The 27,307-nt window shown below is 41.3% G+C and overlaps 1 protein-coding gene across 5 annotated transcripts in view; it reads left to right on the top strand.

Moving 5' to 3' along the window:
- The window catches only part of bcas3 (BCAS3 microtubule associated cell migration factor), a 318,499-nt gene that overhangs the window by 54,993 nt on the left and 236,199 nt on the right, over nucleotides 1–27,307 (top strand). For all 5 annotated transcript variants that reach the window (XM_035154599.2, XM_035154598.2, XM_035154597.2 and 2 more), the window contains exons 14-15: nucleotides 7,247–7,380; nucleotides 12,760–13,078. In XM_035154599.2, the coding sequence (XP_035010490.1) occupies nucleotides 7,247–7,380; nucleotides 12,760–13,078 (453 nt within the window). The remainder of the gene's footprint in view (nucleotides 1–7,246; nucleotides 7,381–12,759; nucleotides 13,079–27,307) is intronic.

The following is a 27,307-nucleotide window of genomic DNA, read 5'->3' as shown; positions in this document are numbered from 1 at the left end:
AAAACCTAAATTCAAATTAAATGAATTTACTCACACGGCCTTAAAGGGAAATGATAGGTTAATTTCTTTCCTTTTCTTCACACTCAGCTCAATTCTGTTTTTCCCCCTCTTCTACATCAATGGACAATTGATGCACTGTGAAATCTTACCTATGACCGGTGGCTGTGAAACTTTAAAGGGATTCCATTAGTTAACAGAAATGAACACTGGGAATTTTAAAAGAGACCATGCAAATGCAATGAGCTTACCTCTCCAGCCTCACTGTCTGCTTGTTTGCTCACTAAGGAGATTAAGTGCTGGCCATTGTCCTGATTTCTTTATCATGAGATTGTGATTGGGAGCAATTTGCTTTGGGGCTTTTTAAACATGGCATCAAAAGAGGCCTAGTGTTAAAGTTCTCTCTAAGCTGCTGTGAGAACATGTTTGTCCCATGTTGTCAAACCACAGACAGAAAACAATATAAAAGTATTAGGATTGACTGGGATTTTGGATTATCAGCAGTAAATTGGGATTGTGGCTTTATTGGACAAACTCTTTCAGGTGACGTAGGGTCTGAGGCTTCCTTAACATTTTTAAACCCATATGCAGCCCGGAAATGCTGCGTTGCGCCCGTTGAATGGCGTTCAGTCGAACGGCGAGATAAAAAATCCCTCTCTACGCATTTCAACAGTTCCTGCAGGAAGTGTGCCAATATGTAAATGCTCCATAAAAACAGACTTAAGTCGTGAACAAGCCTGGAGCTCTGCCCTGAGAGCAGTCACGCTTTGTGAACTTGACCGATACGCTGCCTGCCCCATGTATGTCGGCATGACTTTAAAGGCAGGCAAGTTTTACCCTGTTAAAAGAGCTGGCCTTCCAACATAGTAATATCAAACTAATGACTTTTCAGTTAGGTTAGCCACACACACACACACTCACACCTTTTTTCATATCTATTAATATCTAAGTGCTCACAGGTGGTCCGCCTGTGAAGTGCACAGAATAACACAACCCTTGGTTTCAGCCCGCTGTACATCAAATGAACCGTAAGCACCTTTCCCCTTTTTCCTCCGTTTTTTTTCTTTTTTTCCTGTTTTTCTTTTCAGCCGTCACCCTCCCTTCACCCCCACCCCACCCCTTCCTATACCTTCCCTTTCTCTCTGGGTTCCTTTCCTCTGTGGAATGAAGTGTGGATGAGGTTGAGAGATTCAAGAAAATTTTGGAGAAACCTGTTCAACCCTTGACATCTTTGTAGCGTGGGTCATTTTGTCTTTTCCTAATGATACACAACAAGTCGCTGAGATAAGGGTAGTGTCATAATATTGCTAAAAAATAAGCCAGGGTAGGAAACATGAGCCGTCAGGTGTTCACACCGGTTGTTAACAAATCCTAAGTGCCATCTATCGTTAAACCTTATTGGAAGATAGTGCTCACCATAACAATAAACCCTAACTGTCTGTCAGCCATCCCAGTGTAGGCTGCCTCCCTGGTTCAGCATTAATCTTAAGTACTTGTCATGGTTGTTATCACACACAGTTTTCCTGCGCAGTGAGGGGTGGTTACCAACTTCTGCATGGAAGCCATTTTCACCAAAGTGGTTTAGCTAGTATGACTAAGCTATTGGCTTGTTTTCACCTTGTCTTAGTACTTGTTTCCTGCCCTTGTGGCTTTGTTGTAGCAGCATTGCCATGTTTCCAGATTTGAGGAAGTCCTTTTGTAAGTGCAGTGCTTTAATAACTGATAGAAATGATAAACAATAATTTCAAAATCAGGTTGCTGTCAGCACTTATTATTCAACATGTATATTGACAAATACTATATAATGTTGTGAGATTTTTGTAAACCTCATATGCTGTTATCTTCAGAAAGCAAGAAGAACATCACTCCATGAAGACTCTAAATTCTCATCTTAAAGTAAAACTAGTTTGAGTTGATAATGAAAATAAAAAATAAATATCTAGTCAGACTGCCGCTCTTTATTATATTAGAGGCTGTTGACTGTGGCACAGTATAAGTGAGTAACCCCTATGCTTACCCTGCTGCCCAGTGGAAAGAAAACCGCTCGTATACTAGTGTTGTGCTACGGTGGTAAGAGGATTAGTATGGTACTCTCCTTCCTTCAACTAGCACTGAAGAATTTTCAGTGGTTATGAAAACACATCTTTAACTTTTCCTATGTAACCATAATAATATTTTATAGTTTGAAGGCCAAACTTAAAGTACTTCATTTAGTATTTTGTAGAAGCCCCCTTTTCGCTTGAATTCTTCTTAGGTAAGTCTCAATAAGCTTTGGACTCCTGAACTTTGGCAGCACATCCCATTCTTTTGGACACATCCTCTCAAACTCCGTCAGATTGTATGGGTAGTATTTGTGAACTACCATCTTCAGATCTATATAGTGATATTCTGAGTGGTTCAAGTCTGTGCTTTAAGTCATTGTCTTGTTGAAAGGTGAATGTTGCCCTTCTCTCTGGTCACTTCTCTGGAGCAGGTTTTCTTCAACAGCCCTTCTATTCGTGCCACTGGGTCACCCCATACCAAAATTCTCTCACCACCATGCATCAATGTGGTGATGGTAATAACCAAGTGATAAGCAGTACCCCGGTCCTCATGCTCCCAGAGTCATTTAAAGTTTATGGGATCTATTAGCAGTAATTAAACATAATCATCATGATTTTGTGTAATGTATAATCACCTTAGAATCACTGGGTTTTTATTACCTTAGAATGAGCCCCATTTATCTTTATAGGGAGCCGGTTTTCTTCCACTGAGCTTTCCATGTTGCATCTCCATGTTGCTAAAGTAAGTAAGAAAGGACAAACAAAACATTGCCTTTAGACAGGAGCTTTCCTTATGTATGTTACCTAAAGGTAACACAGTGTATGGTAGCCTTCAGGTCGGCCAGGTGGGCCACGGGGGGGAGCGTTTTGTGAGAGATAGTAAGTTGGTTGCAATCTGCAGCCCCACCGCTGCATGTCACTAAATCCCACTCACTGGACCTTGAACTGCTGTTTGGCAAACTCAAAGTGAGCTGTCATGTGCTTTTGATTCAAAGTGGTTTCCATCTAACCACGCTACCATGAAGGCCTGGTTGATGAAACACTGCTTAGGTAGTAATCCTTCCGATAGGTTCTTCCTTCTGTGCGGAGCTCTGTGATCATCGGGTTGCTGGGTGGGCAGCCAACTGTAGGAACAGTCCTTGTGGTTCCAAACCTTCTTCCATTTCATAATGATTCAGGCCATTGAGCTCCCGGGAACACTGAGAGCATCGCAGTATTATCTCAGAGGTCTCCAGAGAGCTTCTTGGACTTCATGGCTTTGTTTTTGCCATGACATACAATGTGAACAGTGGGACCTGATAAACATAGGTGCCTTTCCAAACTACTGTATGTTCAATCAAATGAGTTTGTAAGGTGACTTTAATCAATATTCTAGACGCACAATACACACAACAACACTATTTATCAACACAACACAGAATCACAGATCAACACAGAATCCTATAGCCTATTATTTGACTTTATCATTATTATGATTGTTAGGAGGGGCTGAAACAAGGATAGAGTGTAAATTAAAAAAAATGTATTCACCTAAATCTACCAGACAGGAAAGTGTGCAAATTAATCGGCCTGAGCACATTTTTGAAGCTATAATATTATATATGTCCGACATATGTGTAAGTACATACAGACAGACACATGGAGTCTTTTCCTTATTCTCAAATAGGCAGCCATGAAGACAAAGCCCTGTCTTACGACGGATAGTCTGTCATTTGTGCGTTGGGCAAATTTGCTCTGAAGTTTATGCATCCTGGTAACAGTAAAGCTATCTGAATCCCCCAAGTACTCCATGTTGTAGGCTTTATGTCTTCCACATGGTTATAATTTGGACATTTTCTCTATTTTCAAAGCTTTTTTGGAGCCCAGTGTTGTTAATTAAAAAGTGGACTAGTTTTGTTGTGGCCTTTTGTGTTGCCAAGTAGGGAAATCACCGCCTACTTTGTTGCTCTCTCCATTTCTTTCTCTGCTTTTCTCTCTCCCTCTCTCCTCTGCTCCCTTGTCCCATCTGCCTTTGTCAAGAATAAAGCTAGCCCAACCACTTTGTAAATGAAACATCCTCCCACTATTAATGGGATTGAGCAGATGTTTTGTGTTTGGATGGTCAGAGATGGGACAGTAAACCCTGCAGCAAAACAAAACAAAAAGGATTTTGGGCCACAAAAAAAACATAAAGCAAAAGCAGATATTTATGGAAATGATTATATCACTTCCCTCATGTCCCATACAGACGCATGTCTCGCGCACATGGCAAATTAGAGGTCATCCCTTCCACTTTAGCGCATGTCTATGTGCGTGTGCCAGTGATTTTGGTACTAAAACATCGTAAATAACACTGTAACCCCTGGGACGAGGTGTTATAAATAGGACGTGTCAAACCCTGCTCCGGCCAACCTCTGGTTTCCCCGAAACCCTTTCTTTTCACCCGCCATGCGGCTCAGCTACTTTTTAATTTGGCCTTCCCGCGGGCTAACCAACTGACGCCTCTCGGTGAGGCCCTCTGTATTTCAACAACGCCACAAAAGCCCCAGTGCTCGGGCACTCGCGCTCACAAAGCTCTCCAGCATTTCTAAGCTGTTACTTTTTTGGAGCGCAGACTCTACCATCAGCAGAAGAGAAATGCTGGCTCTGGCCTGAAACCAGCGGCCAAGTCTCATCTGTCAGAAACCCCAGGGGCCAGGCTCTCCAGCCACTGGGTGGGCGGGGCCCATCCAAAACACAGAGAGGAGGAAGAAAGAAAGAGCGGGGTGTAGGGGAGAAAAGGTTTGAGATCGAGAGGAAGCTCCCAGATAAACAGGCCGCAGCGCCTCAACTCCTAATCACCCTGCGCTTCCGTTTCCAGACTCTATAATTAGAAGGGCCCCGTCCCTTTTTTCTCTGTATTCCCAGTTGACGCAAATGCTTCTTGTGGCTTGGCACCTCATTTGGGGCGTGGGTTTTCAAGAGTTTACAGGCCCTGGGCCTTAGCTCTCTGGCTTTCTGGTCGCTCTGATACAGCATGAATAGCTAACCACTGTCTTAAAGCACACTTCACTTGGCTTCTCTACTGCTTTCTTCCCTCCACCTCTGATAATCTTCATGACCCCATCGCTCATCCACCCTGTACCTCCCTCATTCCACCTCTTCATCATCTTTAAATATAACTGTTCCTCAGTCAAACACAAGTCATAAAAAAAGAAACCTTTCAACTCTGAATAAATGTGCAAAATTTTGTTGCAACCTTGGCTTGTTTTTCCAGAGAGGGAGTGTTTTCCATCTCTCTTGCACGTGTTGCTGAATCCTTTTAATCTCGTGCCATTCCAGCCTCCTCTTTTCACATTTGACATACCACCCAATAAAGCCCGGCCACTAATTAAAACCTACTGTAGCCACCACATAAAAGATTCCATGGGGAAAAACTCAGAGGAAAATTACTAATTACTTTAATATCATTTATGTCTGGTAGTCGTCAAAAAGTCCGAGGTTTGGACATATTTTTCAAATCTTACACTCTATATCAGCCATGCGTTTCCAACATTTTGAGTTACTGCCTGATGTACAGATTTGTTTGTAACATCTCATCCAGAGGGCTTCTGGGGATGGGTTCTGGGCTGTGCTTTGAAAAGAAATGCTTCTTTTTTTTCCTCAGTTGAGCCAGTTTAGATCTGGGTTTGTTCTGGTGTGGTTTGTTGAGCATGTTGTTTATGGTGAGGGCCTATACTTTCTGGAGTTTGATGAGCTTCAAATAAAACGGGACCAAATGAATGGGCCTGTCAGTAGGGGTTACACTTGTGCCGAGCTGAGGTTCAAGTGTGTCGGCGAATCTGTATGAGCGCACACACATGCACACCCATAACCATACACAGGGACATGGATTCTCTCTTTTAGAGACACTCATCATGTTGTCTGTCCTTGAAGAAGCACACGACTCGAGCCTTGCTTTTAACCACACCGGGCTGCCATGTGAGGGAAGGCTGCGTTTTATGACAGCAGCAAACGATAGCTGGTTTTATTTTAATGGCCTGGTGTGTTTGTTTTAAAGGCCCGGTAATTCTGTCATGACTTCTAGCTTGGGTCCTGCACAGTTGGTAGTGTTGGCTGCCTTCATGTAAGCTGCTGGAGTAAAGTACAGATTCAATATTTTGGTTGGCCTGACTTTGTATCGATTTAGCAGCATATCAGGGGAAACCTCACACTGGCACAATTTAGAGTATCTTAAGTCAACTGTGAATTTTTTGTTTAATCTGGACGTTACTTAATACAATAAATTAAAATGTTTCTACTAAAAGAATGGTAGTAGCATTGGAAGATATACAGATGAGTCAAAATGACTGAGTGGTCTCAAACCCCACTGATTTGATTCAACAAATTCAACTTGCAGTTTTGTTCTTCGATACGAGATATTACTTTTGTAAGTGATGTTGAAAGTTGCTCTCAAATGAAAGGATGATTACACTACATTACATTGCTTTGGTAAGGCAAATGAAATCTAGACAAGATGCTGGCATTAACAGCCAATGTATTGTTGTGGGTATTTTCTCTCATGTAATTTTGCCTCAGTGATTTTGTATGACAATTTAATGGAGATAGGGCACTCACTAGATCATCAGAGGCTGAGAAATTCTGACTTTTAGTTGTTACAATAAAAAAATATATATAATGTAGTTCAAGATTATCTTTCGTTGGCCATGATCTTTCAAACTCTACTCACCGTATTTGCTTTCAATAAATGTGTAGTTTACAAGCACAATTTGAAATGACCTTGATGGTGTCATTAAGAGCCAATCAAGACAAACTGGTGGGTTGCCACTTTTAAAGTGATTTCAAAACACATGTTTCAGTCTATGGGCTGTGGTCGTTGCAGCAATTATCCTTTAGTCCTGTTTTCTATTACTATTTTATGTTCAGCCTGAATGAAAGCTTAGAGATACTGCACATCGCTAAATCTGCCTGAGTTATCATCTGTCGTTCCTATCTCGATGTCACACAGAATGCTTTCAAACTTACTGTGATTATAATGAAAAATACAGTTATGAAAAATCAGCATGCAGTGGAGGGATACATATATTATATAAGTGTGTAAACTGCCCATAAAATACTTAAGTCCTAGTATGATAAAAGGGCATGATGATGGACCATGATGGACCACATATGCAGGAGCAATTGTGAGCATGATAACCTCTTGATACTGGGAAGGATTGCCAATGTTAATGACTGTATCTCCATTGTAGGATTGCTGCTGGTGACCACCGACACCCTAGGCCATGATTTCCACGTCTTCCAGATCCTCACCCACCCATGGGCGTCCTCACAGAGTGCCGTTCACCATCTCTATACCTTGCATCGTGGGGAAACTGAGGCCAAGGTCTGAAACACACACACACACACACACACACACACACACACACACACACACACACACACACACACACAGACTACAGCCAACGACTTGATGTAGCAAATTTGTCAACTAAACTTTCATTTACAAATAAGTTGGCTATAATATTGTGAATTGTTAGATCGGAACCTGCATCTCAACAAAAACTGACTCATACTTTTGCTCATGATTAAAATAATTAATGCTTTGAAAATATTTCCACCCATGTGCGTCAGAGAGCCAATTTTTGATGCAAAACAATATTTAATGACCAGTTTTGTTTTGGAGAGGAGGAGAGCTCTCTGGATAATTTGGCTCCTGTTCAATATCTCTTGAACAATGAACACTGAAGGAACTCTTCACCTAAAAACAAGCCGACGTGAGCGGGAGCTCAGCTAACAAACCAGAACCCCTCCTGATGTCATGTGTTGACGTACTGCTGAAGAAAAACCTTCAAAAAACAACAAACAGATTTTAAAACGTGAAACTGCTTTATTCAGTATTAGTACCGGATTTAATCACTGAGTCCTTTTGTTTTGGAGACGGGCAGACCTCTGTGGGTGATTCGCCTCCTGCTAAAAACCTCCTGTACAAAGAGTTGTTTAACAATAAAGTCCCACTTCCCCATACACAGCTGGCTACTATTTTCACCCAGCTGGACATTGTATGCACTGTTGAAAACCCTGAGTGATTGAAATCGCACTTATTCTGAAGATATGTGTTCCATGTTTGTCTGTTCAGATGGGACTGAGTATGAATTATGATTTTAATCTAAGTACAATTCAGGAACGCTTCAAAGTGGAAAGTAATCATTACAATAAATTAGATGTTGCTGGTCAAAGGTCAAAGGTCAAGGTAACAGTGACCTCAATGCACAAGTTATACTTTGAGGAAACTTCTTCATATTTGACACAAACCCGCACTTGGCCTTAACCCACTTAATAACTCTTATTAAATTTCCTTCACGACATATATGAGTCTAGACAAACTGCAACTGTTTTTGTTTTTTTTACTGAAAGTGCATCTAAGAGGGTTAGGGTTAGAACAAATAGTGAAATTGTGATTTAAATGAATTGCTAATCTCATTGAAATTAAACCCTGCATATATGTATGTAGGCTCCATCTTGACTTAACTTACATTTAAAAATGACATTAAACTGACTTTTTTTTTTACATGGCAACTGTTGACATTTTGTAATACCTCTTGGCAAAATGTTATATAACAGGGGACTTATTTCGATCATCAGGTAAACAGACTAGCTGTTTTTGTTTTCAAAGACATCATGAACTTAAAACATACTCATAGTCTATAAATGCAGTCCTCGTCTTTTAAGGGAAGATATTTTGCACCTCCTTTGAACTTCCCCATGCTGCTGAAACCTTGCAGTCAGAAATGCTTACTCAACAAAACTACTTCAGGCCTTGTTCGGTTCAGGATTATTGACGGGAAAACACACTATCACACACACACACTCTCACAGCCTGCCTGTAGTTAATGTATGACCGAACGCCAGGTCCGCTGACCGGCTGCACACTGAGCCTGCTTTGATCCAACCTATTGTAAACAGTGAATGCTGGCCTTAGCCGAGTGCTTGGGCCAGAGGTTATCACCACACTCTCTCACACACACACAGACAGACACACACACACAGACACACACACTCTGACACACACTGGAGAGTGATAAAGTCTTCAGTGAGGTGGGTGGAGAGACGCCTTATCTGTCTCCAGTGGCCAAACATGCGGCTGGCTGTCAGTGACCCGAGGCCAGGTAAACAGACCTGTGGCTGATACCAGCTGTAAGGGGCTGAATGAGGACCAGAATGTGGATGAGCTCGGCCAAACTGGACAGCTCTAGTCCCAGGGGTTAGAACGATGACACTGTGATTCTGCTAAGCCTTGCAGCCATTCAGCATCAGGTGGGATTCCAGTGATTCCAGCAGTTTATCAAGGCCAATGGCATCAGTGCATGTACAGTATATGTAACTGGGCTGCTACTGGCTTTCTGTAAGAACCTGATTTCGACATTTGTAAGACGTAAAAGAAACCTAGGTTGGTTTGCACAAAGGAACTTTTTAAAGTTCAGCATTTTTGTAAAGTACTAAAACATCACAAATAAGCACTTTGTATCACTAATATGCTTCAAAATATTTAGAAATAATAAAATAAAAACTCCATTCATCTCCCAGTGAAAAAGCGGCTTCATACATGTTGAAGACACAGACGAAGATGTCAAGAGAGTTTGTGGTGATAAGAGCTGACGACAGTGTTGGGAGCTGTAAGAATGATCACGTGATCTCAGCAGCGGCGGTTATATGTTACTTCCTGTCCCTGTCTGCTGCACCCGGCTGCTCCACCTCTCGCCTGGAAAACGCAGAGGATTTGATGCTGTTGTGAACGCGTCTTTACCAAGAACCTCCCACTGTGTTGTGCATGTGTGAAGGGCCAAACTACGGGTGACCTCCAATCAATTCTCCGGATGTTACCCGTAGGTCATGTTTGAAAACGGCTGAACTTTTGACTGCTTCAATCCCAGAACCTTGGCATATCCTTATACATTTACAAACCCAAACTTCCTTTTTTAAAAACAATTATATGTCTACTCACTGTTTTCTCTGCCACTATTTCTGATTTTGACTCATCAAAAGTTGGAATTTATAGATTCAAGTCAGGGTCTTGGCATTTGCAACTGATTTGGTGTTATATCAAATTCTGTAACAGGTATTTAATAAGTCAAAAATAAGTCTCATCCATTATATGAATGGTTGACCAAACCAAAATCTGCCATAGTGAAAGTAAACTATCGATGGGCTATCAAACAATATGAAGCAAAGCGCTGTATTGCAGACACTTGAGTTTTGGTTTGCCCGTGTCTGTCTGTCCATCTTTGTCACATTCTTGTTCTTGTCTGTTGAACAGAGCCGATGTCACAGAGATAGTCGGACACATTAAACGTGCCTTCTTGGCATCACCCTGACTCAAAGACAGGAGGGGGAACTTTCCAGCCTCTCCGGAATGCTACCTCCACACCGACACATGCCTGTGACTGCATGCACTTACATTCCACCTTTCTAAGATAACATTTGGCCACTGTTTAATATCTGCGTGGCCACACTAGGACTGTACAGTCACAGCCATCCTTCAGGTAACCCCCTGCCTGATAATTCAACACTAAAGTCAAGTCATCCATTTACAGTGGGAGCTCTGACAGGTCAATTATGGCCAATTATGAGCCACACAAAGTAGCCCTTTCTCATCTCCAAGGCATCACTAATCTGCCACAGCAGAGGTCAGGCCTCCTCTTTCACTCATCTTTGTGAAGTAAAGTAACTGTCTGGTATGCAGAGGATACCCCATTAACTGTCATTGCTGGGGACAATTACCTCGTCTGACCTGGCAAAAGATTAGAAAGGCCTGCAGGTACAGAGCTGTCTGTCTGACTGCATGACTGTCTTGCTGGCTGAAGAGTTGGACATTCCTCGTCTTAACTTTCTGCTGGACCTTTTCCTTTCATTTTTTTTCTCCCGTCCCGTCCACTTTTGAGCCTTCTTTTTAATGTCGAAAGATGGATGCCGTTTCAGCACGCTATCACCTCATCAGTATGTCACCTCGCTCCTTTGTGCTTTTTTCATTTTCTTTCTCCCACTCTCCTTTGCTTGTGTTGTCTCTTGCAGCCTATCTGTCTGGTTTCCTGCATGTCAAACATGCCCAGAGAGATCCTATCTTCCCAAGTGTCTGCTCCCTAACTAACAAAGGACGCCAGCAGCTCTTTAGTTTTTTATAGCCATCTCAAGTAAAACCAAACAAGCTCACATCACATTGTCACCTTTGCCAAAAGCTATTGTCCGATCCTTTCACACTGGTTAACCTTTGTCATGCACTCTGAATGATGTGTTTATCTGTGTGATAAACACTGAAGTTCGATGCTGTTTATTCCCATTGTGCATATTTCTCTGTGTTGAGTAGTGAAGAAAATGATACAGTAGGTTTTGTGCCTGATTTCCAAAACCGGTGTAGGGAAGCTAAATGGAGCTGCCAAAACCAAATCTGGACCAAACATGTGAGCATAAGTGAGCATGTCTAAGGCTGGTTGCAATGTACTGCCAGGAGAAACTGTAGTCATCTATACTGGAATTTGCAAACAATGAGTTGAAACCTAACCCGCAGATTATAATCCCGGATTTGCCCGTTTGGCTCCTTGTGGTTTCCTTTCAGACTTTTATTTGTAGAACATGCTTTGCCTTTGTCAATACTCTTTCCTACACGTTCTTACTAAATCTCTGACAGGACAGATGCCTGTGTTGCTAACATCAATTTGACCATTCACATAATGTTGTACACATTATCAACTGGGTTGTCCAATACAAAAATGTCAAATTGTTTGACATTTATCGAGGCATATACTGATTTTCACTTCCGTAAGATACGATCTTCCTTTTACTTCTCAGATTTAATTATTAACTTTGTAGTAGAACAGGTGGAGGCGGTATTAATTCAGCTGACCTCTCATTCAGCGATTGCTTCATTTTTCTTTCCATCTCTTCATTTTAATTGAGATAACTGACACAGCAGCTCACTCTGATACAGGTGGAAACAGGTTTCTCACACCATCACATTCCTTTTGGCTTGCTTAACCATTAGTACTCTAGTACTCTTTTCAGAAGTAAACTTGACCTTAGTAAAGCCATTTGAATAGAACTTCAAAGCATCTACTGTCTCTACATGTCCTCTAAAGGGACTATTTGTAAGAGTCTGCTCTTACTACATAGACAAAATTAGCATTAATGGGAGTTCAGATCTTTCCTTTGTCCATTGAGTTGTGTTCCAGTGCGAAGCATCACCAGGTAAATGTTTTTATTGCCGTGGCCGATCAGTTTATATCTGTGCCCTGTTTTGAATTTGTTCATTCTAAATAATTAGTGATGATGTCTTTGTATTTTGTAGTTTCAGGTTTCCATGGCATCATGTTTTGACTAAGTGAACAATAAACTGATCTGTGTATGTGTCTGAGGCCAAACCCTGTGCCAAAAACAATTAGATTCAAAACCAAAACATGAGCTATTAGCTGCTTTACTCCTGAAATGTTATTATCACTATTTGGGCCTTAACAAATGATGACAGTTGTAAACGAGAACACAAGAATTAAGACACTTTTACATTAACGAGTTTAGGCAATGGATCTTCAATTAACATGTGAATATAATGAAATGATGTTTGCTTGACGAATTTAGACCCATTAGCATGAGAACGAGCAGAGTGAGTGGAAGTGATTCCATCCTTCATCAGTTCTGCACATTCTCTCTCTCATCCTCCTCCTACAGCCACCCTCTGTCCTCTGATCTCTGTACCTGTTCTGTCTCTGTCCAGGTCCAGGACATCTGTTTCAGCCCGGATAGTCGCTGGGTAGCAATCAGCACCCTTCGCGGCACGACCCACGTCTTTCCCATCAACCCCTACGGTGGTGCACCCTGTGCACGGACACACATGTCCCCGCGGGTTGTCAACCGGATGTCTCGCTTTCAAAAGAGCGCCGGCCTGGAGGAGATTGAGCAGGAGCTGAACAGGGCGGCTGCGCTAGGAGGAGGCATAGGAGGAGGTGGTTGTATTCTGGGCGGAGGAGGCATCGGGGGCCGCTGTAGTCCCATACCAGGCCTGTCCAGCAGCCCCTCTGGGTCTCCGCTGCACGGTGGGTTTACTGATGTTGTTGCTTTTGCTTGAAGTGAATGTACACGAAGGAGGCTACCTGGAATTGTGGGGAAATTATGGCATGTAATGAATCACACAAAGATCCAACTAAAAACCCTGTTGATTTTCAGTCCTGATTTAAAAAAACTAGTGATAGTGAACACGGGCTGCTCCTCTTCATAACTCACCTTGCACTGGGAAATACTCCCCATGGTCATTTAGCTGTGACAGTTAATTACACACATTGACTCTTTGTGATGTATTTCCAAATATTTCCAGCAGGGATTCCTGTCTTCAGAACAACTGATGGTCATCAACTCACTCAACAAAATACAGACATTTAAAAGTTGTCATGTTTTATCAACTGATTTAAGGCAGTTGATAAAACATTTTTTCATCTTTTTTACCATCTTATTGGAGATATTGATATTTTGGGCATTGAAGTGCTGACCATTAACTTGGCTGTTAGCCAGCATGGGCTGGAAATTACAGACTCATTCATGAATTATTGGGTCATAAAAAGTCAGCAAGTATTGTGAAATGACTCATTGTGTGTCAGTAGCCTGAGGTGACACATTGTGATGGTTTAGTGGAACGATTAGCAGGAATGATATGGAACTTAGAAAGCTGAAAACCCTGACACTAACTACTTGCTGATTAATTTTCTGTTAACGGACTAATTAACGAACCAACACTAGTAGACTAGTTATGAAACTGAAAAAATACAACCTCTTTTTGAATTGTATTATTCACAGTATTATTATTATATTTATGGATCCTAGGGGCAGATATATCGCCACCAGCTATCAGATCCACCACAACTTTATACAGTCAATAGAGTTGGTCTGGTGTACACATTGTAAACGAGAGTCCTTATGGTGTAGCCCCAGTTAGTGTACAGTCGTCTTACCAGAACAGTATGGGCGTGGTTGAGTTGTCTTTTAAACAACATTTTAACCTGATAAAGCCTGATTAGTGCTGAACTGTCATATGTCAGCGAGGACAAGTGAACCCAACCGCTCACAAAGTGTGTGTGTGTGCGTGTGCGCGTGTTTCCAGTGACTGGTCATCTCAGTAGCTCTTTTCCAGGGACTCTGATCTGTCTGCCACAACCTTGTTTGTCAAACACCATTGCAGGCAGCTCGCACTGTCTGTGTGTCCCCAGCTGACATAGACACACACTGGTAAACACACACTTTGTGTCAGCTGCACCGCTTGACCCCAGAGGTGTGACTCAGTGTAAAATATCACAGTTCTCATTAACCAGGGGTTTCCAGGAATATCCCTGATCTTTGGTAGGGTCAGGTTGAGAACTTGATAAACACTTCAGAGAATTAAATGACTGGAATTTGACCAGACACTGATTTGACATATTGTAGTAGGATATATTCTTAAGCTTTTTTCTATGCTTTATTTAAATGGAAACCAGATTTCTAACCCTTCAAAATGCTCTAACAATTTAGGATGAAATAGCCTTTTTTTGGGTGAGAGTGTCAGGAAAGGTTTTCATGGAGATATATTGAGATATACAAATGATCTTTTTAGATATGACTTAACTTATTACACATACACCCTTTGATTTAGTCACATTTCCCTATTTTACCCACACAGCCTTGTCGGTTCATACCAAGACTGTGGACTTGCTATCAAACCCAGATCAGATTGTGGCTTGTGTTTGACCGTCAAATGACTGTTATTTTCCCAATATGAAATAATCGTGATATAGAACTTTATCCATATCTCAATCTCTCCTTTACAGAAAGCGTTTCACGACCCAAATATACTTTTCCCATGAGCTGTTCCCAGGCTCGAAGTGTTCATATGGGCCCAAATAGGTGACAGAAGATGCTGGGATCAGGGTGGGGTCAGGGTCAAGTCATATTGTTTTTTGCCTGCCCCCAAAATTTGCACTGCACCCCCCAGCAACACACACACACACACACTCTCTCTCTCTCTTGAAAAATGGCACCCAAGCTTCCTATTTCCTTCCTGTCTTCCTTGTCTAGACCCAAACCCTTCTGTAACCCCTACACTAAAACACACACACACACACACACACACACACATTCCTCCACACTGAGAGTGAAAAATAGGCCATCAAACATTAAAAGGATGTCTGAATTTGGAGAGTCACCGCTCTATGATGAGAGACGGAGAGGGACAGGTACATCAAAGTGGTATAGGAGGTGAAAGTGAGTGAGCAAAGTAATGAGGTGCAATTGAGAAAAATGAGGGAGAGATAGAGCAGGGGAAAGGGGAGGAGGGGGGCAGGCCCAGGGAGAGAGAGAGAGAGAGAGAGAGATAAGTTTGTAGTAGCAGCGCTGAAAGCCAGGGACTCCAGGAGCGTGGTCGTAAATCACACTTTTGTTTCAAAGGAGAGCATTAAGGCCACCTGTCAACAATTAGTCCTCGCAGTGATACCTCGCTGAGTGTGCGTGCATGTGTATGTATGTGCACTTGAAGTAGATATACACCATCTCTGAGACTTTTAATGGTTTTTAATGTTCAAATCCGAAAAGGTTCAAATCCCCGGATCACAGTTGAGTAGGACTGAAGAGTTGCTCGGACCCGTCAGGAGCAAATTGAAGGTTTTCATAACTCTTAATATCTTACGGTGTATAATGTAGTCCACAGGAAATTGAAGTCAGGTTTCACACCGCTTTCATCAAGGTGTTAATTCAAACCATACGGACACTACCTCGCTGATAAAAGGTCCCTTACTGTGTGAACTATGAGGCATAGTTCACATGTTGTGTACTCATAGTGGTGCAGTCTCACAGTCTGACACTTAAAAAGTTCAATATGTTACACTGACCTTTGCTTATATTGTAAAATTAGACTCTGTGTCTGTGTCTAAGGGACTAAGAAGACAAAATACATGTTTCTGGAGGCACCTGCACATTTTCAGCCTCACTACAAATAGCCCCCTTCCACAAAAACCAACAGAATAATGTGTGATTTAGGGGTTGTGTTTAATGTTTAATGGTATAGCTGATCCGTGCATTATGGAAATGTAGTTCATTAAAAAGCTGCCTCTGTTATACAACATTTAAAATGTGCACTAACAAATAGAAAAAAGTTTACCCTTTGACATGTTCTCAAGGACCCACCCACTGAAAACGGCTGTTTTAGAGTAATCTGGGCAAAATGAATAGATATATGATTAATTCCAAATCTAGGAGGTAATGAGACACAGATTCCGATGGCATTAATTCCACAATTTATGCAGGACAGCAACAAGCTTGTTATGTACACACAGGTTTTCACAACCCTCTGACCTGTATTACTCACTTCTCCCTGCAAGTTAGGGAAACTGAAGGCTTTTTCAGACATGGCCTGTTCCTGAAATCCAGAGAATTGTGTCCAGACTTAATCCTCAGTTTTCCTTTCACACATGCACAACACAGCGGGAGGTTCCCTGTACAGACGCGTTCAGCAGACAGCGGCAGGAAGTGACATATTTATTCTTCTGCAGGGATCACGGGATGTTATTTACAGCCCTTCTACACCAGCGTTGCATGTTAGAAGTGTCGACACTTGCTCATCCCTTGCTGTGTTCTCACATCGACTTCTGCTGACTTTCCGTGGACTTCAGGGGGCCCAGGTGGAGAAAGTCCGCTGAAAGTCCGGAGGCTCTAACTCGGACATTTGCGTTCGCACACGCCTCCTCCTACACAAAGTAAATCCTCAGGGGCTGATCACTTGAATTTGAAGCTTCACACTAACAATTTTACAAGTTCCCTTTGTTATTGTGTCAGTCAAAAAACATCCTGCTCCACAGACTAAAGTTTAACTGAGAGCTGTTCACTATGAAGTAAAGGGACATTTCAAAAATGGAAATGTTTGACACCCCCCAATAACTGTAATTTAGTCAATAAAACATTTTTCACAGATTATAATTTTACCTAGTTGTAAATAATTTCAGAAGGTTACATGTTATGTATCAAAGCATGAATCTATTATTATGGCCTTTACACAAAGTCTACTCCTATCCTGCTAGGAGTTTTGTTTTTCATGCCTAGTGTGGAAATTGGTGTGATTTGTAAGCCTTTTAGTTCCCTTCCTAGAAAGTACATTAGATTTTTTTAATTTTAAAACTAGACAATTAACATTTACAGAGTGTAGTGTAAATGTATGGTATAAGTGCAATAATCTATTGCAAAAGCACGATTTGTTGTGCGTCGGATAATAAATTAAACTTGTCAGACAAACCGAAAACAAGACGATTGTCACCCTCAGGAGCAGGCGTATATTTATATGGCGCAAAAGCACCAAGAAGCACACAACACAGTGGGTCATTAACAGTTCACCAGTGAGATCTCCGAGGGGCAAGGTCATGTAGGTCTCCTGGTGTCTGTTATTTGGAAGATAAATTGGCTCCAACACATCCTGCCACATGTAAATTTAGAAATGCAGCAGCCCTCCACTTCTGCTGCCACCAGCATTGATAAAAACGCCATAATTTGAGCAGTTTTCACCGGATGCAAACACACTTGAGTCACATTTGCTTTTGTGTCGGGCTTCCGCCTGTTTTTGCGAGTCGGGTGTGAATCTTGGGCAGTGGAGGCGGTTTTGTGTGGCTGGCAGAGAACAGCAGGGTGAGGCAAGCCGGGGGCCGGGCCACCTAGCCACAACAGCTGCTCTGTGATTGTCGCCAGTGAGGACAGCATTGATTTTTGGGAAGGAACTGTAGAAAAGTACACATCCTTCTCAAAGCTGCCAGCCCAAGCCGCCGGCACACCTAAAAATAGAGGCTGCAATTGGCCGTCTTCTTGTCACTGTTAAAATCTGCCATGGCTATTTGCGTCCTTTTTCTCTCCCAACTTTTCTTTCTCCAAGGCCTTTCCCCTGTGTGATCAATGTATTGTGATTTGAGGTGATGACCCATAATGTGAACGTCCCACACTGTAAAATGTGGTTTGTCTGCGGCCCAGCGCATACAAGGCTAAATTAGTAAGTGCAGTTTCTCTGCACAGGGCAGAGGTTATTGAGGCTATAGCAGGCACATGGCAGCCACTGTAGACTTTTATTATTCAGATGTTTTTCAGATCCAACCACAGTACTGTATAATGCTGCGCTCCGCACTGCACACAGGTTTTCAGCAACTTGATCATAATAATCTAAAAAGCAGCTTTGATTCTTCACTTGACCTGAGTTCATATTTCGCTCTCGAGGGCTGCACTTTGCCCTTGAGTGCTGCCGTCGGACGTGAAGCTTTTATCTACACATTTTATTTTTTTTACTTTCATTGTGAGGCGCTGTTCAATTCTGTCCCTTTCAGAGACACCTCTATGGCAGTTATGACATTTGGCCTAAATGTCCCATGTGGCATTTTTCAACATGCATGGGCGCCTTTCGTGAGTACACACGGCGCTGGTCATACACGTCCCAACTGTAAAACATCAACACAAGGCTATTAGTCAGTGCAACAGATTTGTTTCCTCACCGAGCTGAAGCCCTGGTGGTCCGATCATAGGGCCATCTGGGCCCTGGCGCTGGTTCAGAGAGAGGGGGAGGCAGAAAACAAGGTGTGACGGGAAACTGTTAATTCACATGTTGATAAAGGGACACTTCCTTTCTGCTATTAGAGGCTGACGGCTTGCTTATTTGGGTTTGGACTTTTGTTTTATCTCGCCTCCCTCCTCCCACCAACGCTCCGCTTCGTCAGTCATCGTCCTGTGGTGAAAAACACCAATGCTGTGCTGTGGTCGATGCCAAGGAAACATTACCTCATAACTGCTGGCGTGTGACACGTACGTACTTGGCCTCACTCTGACCTTGTTTTTGACAGTATAGTTACTGTAAGTTAAACAGTCACAGAGAACAGTCCGAGATGTTGAAATCCCTGTTTCACACAGATACTCGATGGCTTGAGCAGAGCAGTTTAGTATGTTTTAATTTCACAAACGTGTAAACAGTATGAAACTGTGAGATCGATGACTTGTTCAGGTTTCAGTCATCGTGATGAGCTGCCTGCTGTGGATTAGTGTCCGACCAAGTGAGTCGCACCAAACCGGCATTCACGAAGCCACCGCCGGCCCAAATCAGCACCTTGTTTTATAACTTCCCTTTGTCTGGGTTTTCTACTTTGTCATTTTGACACTTTATATACATAGATATTTTAGTAGCCTTACTGGAGCCTTCACTGACAGTATGAGCTCCCTTAGCAGGTAAAATCCACTCAGTCGTCTTGGAATTGTAGATGTTAATATATTTCCATCTTTCTTCAGCACTTTAAGGACTTTTGACCATAATTATTTTAGTTTGAGACTAAAATAAATTCATTTAATGTTAAAGAAAAGAAAAAAATCTAATCTATTCATCAATTTATCTGGACAATCCAACTTTTACAGGTTGATATACTTCACTGCATTAAGGCAAACAGGTATTAAATCAATCTGACCTTAAAGCATTGCTTGTCATTAGTTTATACCTTTTTCCACAATGGCCACTTATTCAGCTCAATATATTGTTATCATATGTTCCTTCATTGAAGCTCTGCTGATCTTATGTAAATCGTTTTTTTCATGAAATAAAAGCCCTGTGAGAACACTGAGGATGCTGTAGGACGCTGTGGCTTACAAGGACTAACACAATCTCTTTGACCTTGTCATACATCTTACATACATACATACACAAACACACATCTACACGTGTATTGCCACTAACCACTGACTTCAGACATTTATCAGTGACAGCAGACATTTGTATTGTGTCCCAGCTTTAAATAAACAGGGGCCGTCAAAGAAACAAAATATAGATTTGTCACATTATTTGTTAAAATAAAATTGACAGGAAGTAACTGCTATTTATGAATTGAAAACATCAGGTGGTTTTCAGTTTAACTGAGATAAAACATTATTACGGCCATTTTTCCCAAAGCAGGGGTAATGAATGTTTGAAGCAAAGGCAGCAAAGCTCGGTGGCAGCCCCGTGTTTTAGTACCTGAGTTGTCCTCCATGTGGTGCTGTGTGGTCAGGATTCCCAGCAGTGTGCAGAGGGAGGAGCAGGCCAGAGACGGAGGGGAGAGCACTTGTAAAGATTGAGCTGTGCGAGGGTTTTGCCTTGATACAAATCTAACAACAGAGACAGAGCGGGGTAATTTCTCCATCTTCTTTTATGAATGGTCACTTCCTCCAACTTCAACATCTTGCAGCCCTTGTTTGGAGTTCTTTTTAAAAAACACAGTTCAAAAAAACTTTTTTTGTGTTGAATGTAGAGACTTCATAGTCACAATCTTTTCTTTCTGGCATTTTCTTTCCTTTTTTGGTATTATTTTTGGAACATAGAGAAAGTGAAAAAGCTTTTTTTTCTCCTCTGTGGATGGTAAACATTAAGATAATTGACTTTTTTAAAACTGCTTAGATTTTTCTTAACCCTGAGCAGTGATTGTTCTGATTATTACTTTACTTTATTTGGCACAGAATCCATCATCAAATTCAAATTCTACTCTTATATCTTAATAATTTAACCTTTAAATTACTCGTCAGCGGGAAACAGGAAATTGTAAATAGCATTCCAAAAGGAGCAGATATCTGTAAAAGCCTTTTTTCCCCTCAACCTGCCATATAGTGAAGAGGATTAGGGTATGTACATTACTCTCTACATTTGATTTAACAGTTGTTTGCTATCAAAGGTAAACTAACATTAGCAGCTTGTTTTTTTTGGCTGTTTGTTTAGCTTTTTTTTTCTTTTTTATTCCTCCGGTAGGCTTCTCCCTGTGGTCGGCAGAGGAGCCAGAGCTCAGCTCGGCTTGTGTCAGTAAACGGAGAACTCAGCGCAAAACCACACTGCAATCGAACAAGCTGTTTACCCTGAAAATTAGCCTTCCCCTGTACTTTTAGGGCTTTTAAAGCAACCAAAAATACACAGTGCGAGGAATATGTATCTTGGCTGGCACTCGTGCTCCGTCAGAGGCCGCTGTCCTTTTTATATGGACCCTAATAACTCAATCTCCACAACCACTAAACCCTCTTAACACCGGGTGCTTGCCGCTGCACTCATCATTATTTGATTTGCAAAATTGTAAGGTAGAGATAAAGAAATAAAGCTGGCTTGCCATTACACACAGACGCACTTGTGGCTTCCAGCTTATTGCCTGCCATGTGAAAAGTGTACACTCTGAAAAGCCAAAGCCTTCCATTGTCACACAATCAATGGGCTTTACATCCCGCCTTTGTGCTGTGCCGCGTGTGGATCCTCTTTACATGTTTTTGTTTTTCACTCAATTCAGTTTTTATTTTCTTAAATGTTTTTATTCGTGTCCCTGACGCTTAAGACGTGTTCATTTGACACTATTTATAGGAATAAACAGGTCCAATAGAAAGGTATCATTTGTTAAAGATACATTGTAGATTAAAGATCACACAAATGTTTACCTCACACCTTCTGACCTATTGTAGGTGTACATTTTATAATGTATAAAACCGACACTAAGACTTGAATATAGATAAATCGTTCCTCATGTAATTTAATTTTCCTGCATGTTGCTCTTTGCAATGTGTTAACAACTCCCGTGAGTCACCAGTGTGTCTGTGAAACGCATTCATACACATTTAGTGAAAGACATATTCCCGTTGATGGAAACCTGAGATAATCTGAACTAAAACAGAAAGTATTTTTGTTACATGAATCGATTCAAGGGTAAATGTGATTTAGCTCTAGTAAAGGCAGGTAACCAGATTATTATCATAATAATATCTCAGCAGGACACAGCTTGAGTAACCTCATAGATTTACATTCTGCGACCCTGAACAGAAAGCTTGTCCATTTCCTGTTTACTCATATCATGTCTAAGTGTTTTTGACACGTCATTTATTTAGACTGGGATGCTGTCAAAACTCAGATGGCTAATTTCGGATCAAAGTGGCCTCGTCGTTGTTACCGGTTTCTCAGATGGAGCTTCTGTCACAGCTGCATGTAACCGGGATGTCAGTCAGTCAGCATTAGATCAGCGTCATCTTTAAATGGTGGAATTAAATCAGATCTATATGTGCAACCGCTCTGTCTGTGAGAGTGTGTGTGTGTGTGTGTGTGTGTGTGTGTGTGTGTGTGTGTGTGCGCGCGCAGTGTAGAACACGAAAATGGCTGTGGATGTTTGATTGTTAATGCAGATGGAGCTGCTGTGATAGTATACTTAACAAAATACCAGTGTTAGAAAGGAGAAGAGCCACCTTCACTCTGCAGGAACATCCCTTTTCATCAGTGTTAGAACATTTGACCTAATGATTTTCATGCAGTTGCTCAGAAACACGGCGTCGCACGTGACATCAGCACAGGCTTGTCATTATCTCCTCTCTCTTTTCTCTCTCTCTCGCTCTTGTTGTTTGCTGTCTTTCGGAGCATGGAGTTAAAACAGGAGTTTCAGTTAAACGGACGCAGCCGCTCTGCTGTCTGACCAGGGAGGTCGGCGCAGGAGGCTTCATCTCATTAAGCTTCAAACGCACACTGTCACACATACTGACTTGAGCCTCGCTTATAATTGATATTTCTTTTAAAAGGCAGTGATCCCTAAATTGTTCTTCAAAAATATTTTTCACATAAAACACACCATTAATTTCTTGTGTTGCAGTGAAAGAATATGATTTTTTTGTCATCATCTGTGTCCCCTTTTTTGCTGCCATATTTCATGTGTTATTGTTTGACATCTGGCGTCCACATGAAATAATTCAAAATAACGTACAGACTGCTCCTATTTTCATACAAACATGAGCCTAAGGCTTTTATTTTATTTTATTTTATTGTCCAACTAAAAAAACATACTCGTTTTTAAGAAGCTTTCTCGGCCCTGTGGTATAATTTTAATTTAAATCCATCCTTATTTCTTAAAACACAATGGACATGATAAAAAACCACTTCAACCTATTTTTAATTAACCTAAAATCCTTCACATATAATGTTTATTTAACAAATATTAGCGCACGTTCTATTATCAAAAACATACAATGTGAATGATCTCTGTTGGTTTTCAAACATTTGTCACTTCCATTAGAAAATATTTTTTATATAATATATAAAATATTTTAATATAATATATCTCTATATATATATATATGTAGAGATATATTATCAACATATGTCACATTTGACATTCTGCATGTGCAAACGTGTGTATGGTATTTTACATAGTTTTTAATTATTGAACTGCTTATAAAAGTCTATTCTTTCATCAAAGTTCCCACCCGGTCATGTTCGGCTGAGAGAAAACAGAAGAACGACAGAGAAACCATCTAATGCTTCCTCTCCTTTTGCTCCTGCTCCCTCTAAATTGGTTTGTAAGTGTGTATGCTGTATACGTGCATCTGTGTGTTAGTGTGCAATACCCACCCCTCTCTCTCTTTCTCTCTCTCTCTCTCTCACGCAGACATTCATTTCACCCTCCTCTACCTTCCCCCCACCCTCTCCTGCTTTCCCAAACATCCAATCATTGGCCATAACCCGCCCCTTCTTTACTGTGAGGTACTAGCTCCTTGACCCAAATCAGATGATGTCTACACACACACACACACACACATACACACACATATGGTTGGAGTGTGGGTGTCATCTGATCCAGTGGAGCTGGCTGACCCCCTCCCAGCTCCTCTTGCTGGCGACTCAGCCCTGTCTGATGAGGCCTTATAAATACTGACATGCTGTAAACTTGTAGATCTGATTTCAGGGTGCTGTTTGTGTGAACGGGTGTGTTTTGTCGGAAATGTGCAAGTGTGTTTTTTACATGTATGTTCCACTTCTGTGTTGCTGTAGTTTTTTTTTTTTTCCTATCCCTCTCGGCTTCTGATTTGACCTCTTCATTACAACACAGACTCCTCCGGGGCCTGAACAAGCTATTAGTTTGTCTCTTACAACACGTTACTCACTAAAAGCTCACATCTTTTTTAAAACTCTCCCTAGTTTTATAATGGCGTTAAAAAAGTAATGACTTGGGAATTTTGTTTTGCTGTTGTCAAGCATCTTTTTTTTTTTTTTTTTTTTTTGACATGAGAAACAGCAATAAAAATACAAAACGTTGAGAAAATGTTCCCAAATAGGGCTGTTAATAAAAGCTCCCCACTAGCTCTCGATTTGGGAGCGGGGGACCGGGCAGGAAGCCATTTTCACACAGGCCGTCCTGACCTCGACTCTTTGCTTGGACTGAAAATAGCAGAAGAGCAAGATTGGTGTACAAAGAGACGAGAGTGGTTTTTGGGGAGGGGGTGGTGGTGGTGGTGGTGGTGGTGGTACGGAACTGAGGAGATAGATCCCTCTGCCACAACGTTACCTGAGAGAGGAAGAAAAAAGGAAGAAGAGGGGGGAAAAAAACCGACCTGATGGTTTTTCCACCAGTCTTCTGATTCCTTTGTGACAGTAAATCTTGTGAAGTTTATTTTCTTTGCAGCATCTGTGTTTTATAAGGGCTCTTTTAATTTGTTTTTACTCTGTCCAGTGGGGGATCCCCGCTCCTTCTTTTTTCTTCATCTTCCCCCTTTGTGTTCGACCCTTTTTAGCCTTCCCCTCCGTCCATCTCTCTTTCTTCCTTCTCCTCCCTTCTGTTTTTTTTTCTCTCACCCTGTCTGTCCTCATCCTGTGGAAGTGAGTGTTTTAATAATGATACTTTGGGGATCTGGGATGGCAGAGCAGCTTTCTTCTCCTGCAAAGAAAGACCTCAGTCTCCCCGCCCTCCCTCCCTCAGCCTCCTTCTTTCTCTTCTCCCCTTCTTTAATCCCTCCCTCCTTTAACATGTCTGGGAAACTTGGACTATCAAGGAATGAATGGTGGAAAGTGGGGAGAGACTGATACTGGTTTACCGATATTAGTCATTAAACAACTCTATAAAATTTGGGAGCCAGTATATACCTGTCCCTCACTACCAGTGGTTATATATAAAATATCAGTTTGATGCTATTTTCAAGTCAAATAAATTGTCAAATCAAACACAAATAAAATATTAAATATAGGCTGTAACGTTCCCTGATTTAAATCAGGAAATATCATTTATATATGTTAGGCTTCTTTAATCTGTCAAAGTGATGGCTCACAGTACAGCAGGGAGTTGAGAAGTTATGGTACCAAAGGAAAGACTCCAACAGGAGGTATTGATATTGTTCTTCATAACTTATTTTACTGTTGCATGAAAATCTGTGTAAATTATAAATGACAGCCACTAGATCATCAGGTTAAAGGTATTTGATTGACAATAATCCCAGCACCATATTGTTGCCATGAATAAATGAAGAATCCTCCCTCAACGTTTGACCAATTTTTCCGACTTAATCACAGCAGGTCAACTTAGTTTCTTATAATTTATTTGAACTGGTTGGTTCACATTTCCATTAAATTGTCTGATTTTGTAAAATTGCATCGTTTATATTTAGGCACAATGGCAGCTGTGTGTTAATGTCCTCCACTGTCACTGTGAGGGGGGAAACAAAATTCCTGCAATCTTTTTTTCTGTCCACATCCTTATGAACGCACAATCTGAACATTTGTTTTGTATAGTCAGTGTTATTTTGATTATTTCTATTTGGATATTAAATTCTATTAAATAGTCTCTCTCTCCCTGTGTCTATAAAAAAATCCCAATAAATATTATGAGAAATTATATATTTTTATTCAACAAGAACTGGTCGTTGTATCGCTCTACCTACTTGTGTTTCTCTTCCCCTCACGGTTGCAATATCATCTCCAGGTCAAAGATTGTTTCTGATTCCCAGAGCATCACCCAGCGCGTCACGTGCCTCACCTGCTCCCTCAACACCCCACAGCCCAGTTTGTCTCCAGTCCTTTTTCCTTGACTGGGCCATATTTGAATTATTCTGTCTTCAGAGCCTGTCCTTTCACATGTCGGCTCCACATTGGAAGGCGCCTGCTTGTATTGGATGCAAATTGGGTATTAAAAGAGGGAACAGAAACATGAGATAGCGTGACAGCTGAGGAGAGAGAAAAAGTGCGAAGGATAGGGAGAGAGGCTTAATACGAGAAGAGAATGCAAATGCTGTTGAGGCAGCGAGGGATGGATGTACTGACGGGACGGATTGAATGGATGGAGGCGAGCTCGATGGATGGTCGGATTAAGGTAGAAAGAGAGATGGGGGTCAGGTGACGGTGTGACTTTTTGGCTGGGTCAGAGTTTTTCTCTGGACGACAGCGACAGAGCTGGATTTGCATTGATGGATCTTCTTTCCATGTGGATGTCGTGTATCAGTGCTTGGGCAGATCACGCCCCGGTCATTAATCAAATCGTAGCCTTCGTCTAGAGCTATTTGTCTACCAGACGCTCCTCATCTGTCGACCTCGCTCGCTCCTTTTCTCTTTTTCACGTTGGTCGGCCTTTTCCCTCTCCGCTTCATGTCTATGTTTATTTCTGCACAGACCCTTTTCACAGTTTTCTAAATTATTAGAGATTAAACCCAGATAACCGCAAACTTGTATCTCAACAGGTATTAAATAGATGATTATAATGAAAGAAAAGTGCCATCAATAGTAGAGCAGTTAATTCAACCAGTGCTATAGTTTTAGTATCAGTGGTGGTGGTAGTAATAATGGTATAAATAGCAGCTGCTGGTGATAAAAAAGGTAAAAGCCCTTTAATATTCACTCTCTTTGATCCCAACATGATCATTAGCTGTAATTTCTACATCTAATTGTAATTCTCAAATATTTCAAAACATCAATCTAAGTTCTCTTTTCATATGGTTCTGTTTTCTATATTAAAACACAGGCCTGAGTTCCACTACCACTGTTAACCAATGGTGGACATAGACACACCCACGATCAGTCGTTTGCATGTGTCTGCTCCAGCAAAAATAACAGCAAAGAAATGCAGTTTGACAGAATTGCATCGCACAAGTGTTAACCAAGCCGAAGTAGACATCCTTACACAGCTCCACTAATCACAGACAATCATTTTATCCGTGTCCCTTCTAAGCAGTGCTTCCTCAGGCATTGTCTTTAGATTATTATACATTATATAATATATATATATATATATATATTATTATACATCATATTTATGCACCTTTTAAATTATATAAAAGCTAAAGGTGTGCAGATTAAAAGTAGGCTGAATAATTTCCAAAATTGTAGTGTCAAATTTTTCTGAAATGTGTGTGTGAGTTGTGAGACTCCTGGTGACTTCAAATTCCTCTTTAGTTCAAAGTGTAAACTAAATAGATTTATATTAACAGCTTTCGGTTTATACAGAAATCCATGCATACACTATTAACATCATGTATTTATTTTGTCCCTCGTC

This window comes from Hippoglossus stenolepis, chromosome 4 (genome assembly GCF_022539355.2).
Source record: "Hippoglossus stenolepis isolate QCI-W04-F060 chromosome 4, HSTE1.2, whole genome shotgun sequence".
Classification (NCBI taxonomy): domain Eukaryota; kingdom Metazoa; phylum Chordata; class Actinopteri; order Pleuronectiformes; family Pleuronectidae; genus Hippoglossus; species Hippoglossus stenolepis.
Note: the sequence above shows the minus strand (reverse complement) of the source record. Positions and strands in the feature narration are given on the sequence as shown.